This window comes from Strigops habroptila, chromosome Z (genome assembly GCF_004027225.2).
Source record: "Strigops habroptila isolate Jane chromosome Z, bStrHab1.2.pri, whole genome shotgun sequence".
Classification (NCBI taxonomy): domain Eukaryota; kingdom Metazoa; phylum Chordata; class Aves; order Psittaciformes; family Psittacidae; genus Strigops; species Strigops habroptila.
In genome coordinates this window covers 11,841,629-11,847,958 of record NC_044302.2, presented here as the reverse complement: position 1 = coordinate 11,847,958, position 6,330 = coordinate 11,841,629, and the positions used below count along the sequence as shown (strand labels likewise).

At 49.8% G+C, this 6,330-nt stretch overlaps 1 protein-coding gene across 5 annotated transcripts in view; it reads left to right on the top strand.

Moving 5' to 3' along the window:
- Positions 1 to 1,137: 1,137 nt before the first annotated feature.
- The window catches only part of KCTD15 (potassium channel tetramerization domain containing 15), a 45,908-nt gene continuing 40,715 nt past the window's right edge, over positions 1,138 to 6,330 (top strand). The window contains exons 1-2 of one of the 5 annotated variants that reach the window (XM_030471315.1): positions 1,597 to 2,066; positions 2,258 to 2,547. In XM_030471315.1, coding sequence (XP_030327175.1) covers positions 2,545 to 2,547 — 3 coding nt within the window. In that variant the 5' untranslated portion in view covers positions 1,597 to 2,066; positions 2,258 to 2,544. Of the gene's footprint in view, positions 2,067 to 2,257; positions 2,548 to 3,423; positions 3,506 to 5,824; positions 6,066 to 6,330 lie in introns of those variants that run through there. The other 4 variants (XM_030471312.1, XM_030471310.1, XM_030471313.1 and 1 more) reach the window with 4 other exon arrangements.

The following is a 6,330-nucleotide window of genomic DNA, read 5'->3' as shown; positions in this document are numbered from 1 at the left end:
TTAACTGATGGAGCCTCCGGCATCTTTGTAAGCTATTTAAATCTTTAAATTTACAACATCTTCTGCATATATCAAGTAATTGAACTAACTGCAGGGATGTAACTTTAATGAGAAAATTTCCCTCTTCTCCTGTAGTTTGTACCGAAAAAGAAAAAAAAAATTAAAAAAAATCTACCCTTAGGAGAAAAGTTTCTGTTTATTCCTGCCACGGAAGAGAACTTTGGAAAAAAATACTCAGTTTTAGGGGTTCCTGCCTGCCTTTCTCCACTTCTTCGAGACGAGACGGGGAACGGAGCGCAGCAGGGGCGCGGACCGCTGCCCCCTCCTGCGCGCCGCCGGGCTGACCTTTACGGGCCTCCGCGCAGCGTTGCATAACTGCGCTGCGCGGCCGCGCTTGGCGCTAGTAGGCGCTGCGGCCCGAGCAGACGCCGCGGCTGGGCAGCCGGCTGGCAATGCGCAGAGCGGCGCTCCGCGGGCGCGGTAGGCGGCGGCATCCCGCTGCCCCTGGCACGGCGGCCAAGCGCCGGGGCTACCCCGCCGGCTGTGGGGCACGGAGCGGCCCAGCTCTTTTCGCCAAACTTGCGCGGGGGGCAGCGCAAGGACGCACATCCTTGTGGCGGCTGGGAAAACCGCGCAGGCATCGGCAGACCCGCGTCTTTGGCTGAAAGTTGAGGGAGGGCTCTTCTGCCTTATTTTTTATCCTTTTTTTTTTAGATTTTTTTTTTGGGGTGTCCTTGCCGGCCCCCCCCCCCCCGCCGCGCGGGCCGGGCGCGGTGCGCGCCCGCGGAGCCGCCCGCGGAGCCCCGCGCCATCGCGCCGCGCTCTCTAATTGAAATGGCGCTTTTGGCCGGGGGCGGGCTGCCAGGGCGCTCCGCAATAGCACAATGCATGTCGATAGACGTCATTTGGTTTTAATGGCCTACAGGAAATTTGGCGTTTACAATGCGAGACATTAGCAAAGGGTGAAAGGGAGGGGGAGGCAGGAGGGAGGGAGGGGAATAATTGCGCCCCCTCCGCCTTCGAGACCCCCCGTCCGCGCCCCGGCGGCGCTGGGTGCTGCGGGGGGGGGAAAGAAAGGGGGGTGGCGGCTATTTTTTAAATTATTATTTATTTTTGAACTTGATCTAGTTTATCAACAAGTGCAGAGTGGGTGCTACCCTAATTGTAACAGAGGAGTCAAGAAATGTGAGAAACGTGCCCTGTGTTACTTATTTGGGAGCTGAAAATTTATGCCTAGTTGAAAACGCCTGGGGAAATATTACATCAGACCAAATGACAATGATTAAAATCAGCTTTTTTCCCCCTTCCACCCCCATCCCCCCTTTTCCTCCTTTTCAGTAAGTCTGTTGAAGGACGTGACAGTGGCCTGATCGTCCCCACCACCGAACCGTTATCCCCCGGCAGGGCCGGGCAGCGCTCCGCGGGGCTGCGCGGGGTTCCCGCCCCGACCGCGCTGCGCTGCGCGGAAGGGCTCTGCGGGCGAAGGGCCGGGGAGCCGGCCGCCTTCCCAGCCTGATTTCATTTTCAAGGGTTGAGTTTTATTTTATTCGGGGGGGGGGGGGGGGGGTGTGTGTAAGAATAAATCTGGAGACCTTCACCAAAAGGAGGAAAAATATCCAATTTTCATCGCAAAATTAGCTAGGGCGAGAGCAAAGGGCTGAGCTAATTGTAGCCTAATCCTCTGCCCTGCAGGCGTTTGCAAAGCCCTGAGCAAGAATTCGCTTTTTTTCCTCCTCTTCTCCCTTCCCTCTGTTATTTAGAGACGGGATTATTGCCTTTCTTCTCATAACAGCCTCGGCAGTTTCATTTAAAGGTTTTTTTTTCCCCCTCACACACACACACACACATCCACAGACACACACACAAAATAAATAGAAAAAGAAGCAGCAAAAACAGGGGGGGAGAGAGAGGAGAGACAGAGGAGCTTTAAAAATAATAATAATAATAATCACAGCAGGATCTGCGGAGCAAAGATAGTAATAAAAGCAAAAAGCTGAGCCCATCACACACAAACCCAACAGAGCCCAAAGCCAAAGGGGGGCTTGCACATCTCTTCCGTGCTCAAGGTAAGGAACGCGGCGGCGGCTCCGCGGCTGCCCGGGCCGGAGCGCGCAATGCGCGCCGTGCCGTGCCGTGCCGTGCCGTGCATCGCATGGCATTGCATCGCGGCGTACCGCGTTCTCGCCTTCTCCCGCTCCCCCTCCTCCTTTTTATTTAATTCTTTTTTTTTTTTTTTTTTTTTTTTTTTTTTTGAAAGTGCCTCTTCAAACTAACTCGGCTCTTGGCTCCGAAGGAGAAGCGGCGGAGGGGTGGTTTGTTGTTTTTTTTTTTTAAAGCTACAGGACCCGTTTGCAGCCGCCCCGCTTTGATAGCGCCGTGTCTCTGCCTGTGTGTGTATGTTTTGTTTTGCTCCGCTCCAGCATGGGCAGCGCCGGCGGAGCCCCGCGGCCCGGGGTGACCGCGCTGCCGCCCCGGCCCCGGCTCTGAAGACGACGGCCAAGCCCCAGCGCGGCGGAGGCAGCGCGGCTCGCTCCGCGCTCTCGCATGGTACAGCGGAGCCGCGGGGGTCGGGCGGGCGGTGCGCGGGGCAGCGCGGAGCGGGGCGCGGGGGCTGGATGTGGGGCGGCTCGGCACAAAGGGAAGGCGGGCGACAATGGGGAGCGGCGCGTATGGAAAACACAGGCGGGCTGTGAATGAAACTCTGGCGCCAGTGAGAGTGGAAGGCTTGGTTTGGGGTAGACTTCAAACCACTCTAGGCTATAGTTTGCATTTCTGCTCCTGCATGCGATGTGGCACACTTCTGCAAAATTAATACATTAGCCTGGCTAATGCTCACCACCATTGGCTGCGTGGAAAATGTGCAGGAGCGGGGATTCGGGGCTGGCTTTTTGGTGGTTTTTTTTTTTTTTCCCTTGCATTCATCTAAGACATCTCCTCTCTTGTTATGTGGGAATAAGTAAAGGACGCCATGTTGTGCCCCTTTTTTTTTTTTTTTTTTGGTTGAATTTTACCTTTGGGCACACAGTGTGTTTAAAAGGAGAAAGGCAGAAGTTGAGTGACCGGGTGCGTTGCTTGCTGGTGATTTCCCTGGACATCACGCCTGGAAAGGCGTTTGGGTGACGTGAAACTTGCACTAAATAGGCTGGAGATAGGCGGGTTGGAAAGGGGGGAAGCCTCGCTTTTTTTAATGTTTATGGGTTTGTTTTTTGTTTTTTTTTTTTGGCAGAGCTCCAGAGGGAGCTCCCCCTCCTCCTGTGTAAAAGTTTTGGGCACCATCTCCTCTGTCACTCGGTCCATTGTTTAGGGAAGCAGCGGGGAGGTGTGTGCACAAACGCTCACGGACTTTCAGTGTTGGAGCCGTGGAGCCCGTGGTTTGTAGCCCCCTCCCCCCCGTCCTTTCGCCCCGCTTTGTCTGCAGGCCCGGTTCACGGCGTGAGCGGTTGTCTCGGGGTGGCTCCAGAGGCAGACCCGAGCGGTCGCCGTCCCCGGGTGTGTAGAGACAAAGGTAATTGCCGGGTCTGCAGCCGCCGTGTCCCTCCAGTCGCGCCGGCGCTGCCATGCGGGGTGACTCCTGCAGCCGGTCACCGCCCTGGGGTGCTGGGCTGCGCGGGGAGCCTACCCCGAAGCTCTCCAGGGCCTGCTGCCATGGGAAGGGAGGTCTCGGGGGGGGGGAGAAGGGGGAGGAGAAGGGCTCTCTCCCCTTTCCCCCTCCCGACTCCGGCCTGGGAGCAGTCCCGGGGACCGTGAGCCGGGGCTCTGCAGGCGCTGGACCGGGCCCCGGCCCCCCGGGGGAACGAGCTACCTCATGGCAGGTCCTTAAACCTGCAGTTCTCAGCTCGCGTCCTAAATGTGCATGAAGGAATTAAACTGCGCGAGTGAATAACAGCATTAGTTTCAATTAATTTTTATCCTGGCAACAATAAACTTTAGAAACAAAGCGCTTTTACATCCTTAATTAGTCTTGCTTCCCATCTGTAGTCTTTTAAGTGCCTGCTCCTTGATTTAACTTTGTCCCTCCTTCCGAGCCGCCTCCTTTTTCATTCGTCTCCCTTTTTTCTTTTTGCCCCTTCCAGCCTGCTGCCGGTTTCTACCCTGCAACCTTTCACCTCCCTTGTCCCTATATGTCTGCTCTGCACGGTTTATTCCTGCTGTATTTTCCCAACATCCAACAGCAGTATTGGTTACCATGGCCCCGAGCTATGTGCAGAGGTGGGAAAGCTTCATCCGCCCAAAAGTTCTTACACTTTTGAAGTCTTTCTTTTAGTAGGATCTGAAATGTATCATCTAGAGTGTGTATTAAATGAACAGTATTCCTGAAGGCTTTAGAGCAAGAAAGGCAACACCCTGGAAAATTCTGCAGTCTTTCAGCATTCTCTGCCCTAGGGTTATAGCCCTGGGCACGGAGCTGAATGGAGCTCTTACAACTGCCTTCTGTTTACCTTTTATGGTTAAAATAACAGCTTAGCAAAGAAGCAACTTCATGGAGAAACGATTCAGTGAAATCATCTCAAGCTGTAGCAGCATAGCTAGTTTAATCACCCCTAGAGAGCTGAACAACTGTGAGCACAATGGGACACAAAATCATTTTGTGTGTAAATGAGCATGGCATTGTGATTATTTCACTTTGCATGGGCAAATAGTTTTTACAAGCAGTACTTACGCAGTTAGCTTAGAAAGGCAGAAAAAGATAAGCTGGCTCTGAAAGATCTTGGTGTGTAATGTTGGAAAAACTAAATATTCACATAATTTGGGAATCAGGCTCTATTGATTTTGCCTTCAGCAGGTTTCTGTGTTACTTATTAGAGCAGGGTTATTGCCTGTGCCACTAGTTGGGATGCTGTATCCTGTTGTAGGCAACTAAAGAACAAGGATTATTTTACATGGTTTAATAAATGAAGTTTGCTAGTGTTTCTGTGATGTTTACCCTTAAGGTTTTAATTTTCACATCAGTATTAGAAAATATGTGCATAAAGACTTTTGCTGGATAAATACATTTAGGATTTTGCTTTGTGCATAAAGTAAGTACATTACTCAGTGTGATGAATTTTAGCTGCATTTCACATTAAGAAGAGGAAGGAGTCATTAGAAATAAGGTTACGATACCTTAAGAAATAGTGAGGGTTTTTTTTTTTTTTCCTTGAGCAAAAAGAGTGTTTTTGGTGCCCTTCATGTGGTGCTTAGCAATTATGCCCTCTGATAATTTGCTCATACAAAAATGATTGAATTCCACAACTTTAATAAAAACGTAGGATTCATTTTTTTAATATGAATCTTCTCCAACCAGGGGAAAAGCCTGTGCTTTAATTCCCCTTCTCCTCCCTTCCCTCAGAAAGCCAGTGGCACCCTCAGTAAGTACAAAAAGCCATAAAAGTTTGAGAACTATTTTAGTTTTCCAGTGATTTTCTATAATTAAGTGGTTTTTCAGCACATGCTCTAGCTGAGAGATGCCAAAAGCAGAGGATTGTTCAAAAGGTCCCTCCAGTGAATAGTATAAATTAAATATCTACTGTGTGAGTATGGCCTCACTGAGAATCTCAGACTCTCTACAGATCAAGGAATTTACTGGTATACTAACATTAAACACAATCCTAAGATAGCAGCGGTGTTTAAATATGCACAAATAGATTCAGATCACTTGATCTTTAGTTATCTGTGCATATTTTAAAATTGAAGTCTGGATTTCAAGGCAAATGGTTAAATGTAAAACGCATTTACAGAGGACTGGAAGTCCTTTGATTTCATTTGGAAATTGTAACAAGGGGTGCAGATAAGCCCTAATTAGGCAGTTGTTTTGTGAAACTGCGTGAGATATATTTCTAAGGCAGCTCTGTACCATGCAAGGTCTGCACCTTTATCATTAGTGATAATGGTTGGGGTCTGAACAAAGACAGGGTTGACACTCAGCCTGGGTCTTCTGACCCTTTCATTTAAGTGAAGGAGTAGAGAGTGAACATGAGTTTGCAGGGCTCTTTGGTAAGGAAAAAAAAACCCCAACCAAAAACCTTTGTCTGTGTTGGCAGACAGATGAGGCATCCACAGATTAGTAAGCACGTCGCTAAAATACCGTAGGTACTTACATACTAAGTTGTTTTTAAAAGTTAGTTCTGTTATTTATGCTATATGACATATTGAAGATTGCCCACAACAGGCTCTTGTGGGAAGCAAGAAAGCAACATCTTCAGTCATGAAAGGATTCAATGACTTTCCTTGAAGGTGGTGCTGTAGTAAAAATGTTAATGCCCAATTTCACATCGGCTGACACAGAAGTTCTAAGACAGAGTTGGTATTTGCTTCGTGTTCAGTGCAGATGTCCGTCCAGCCTCTGAAGAA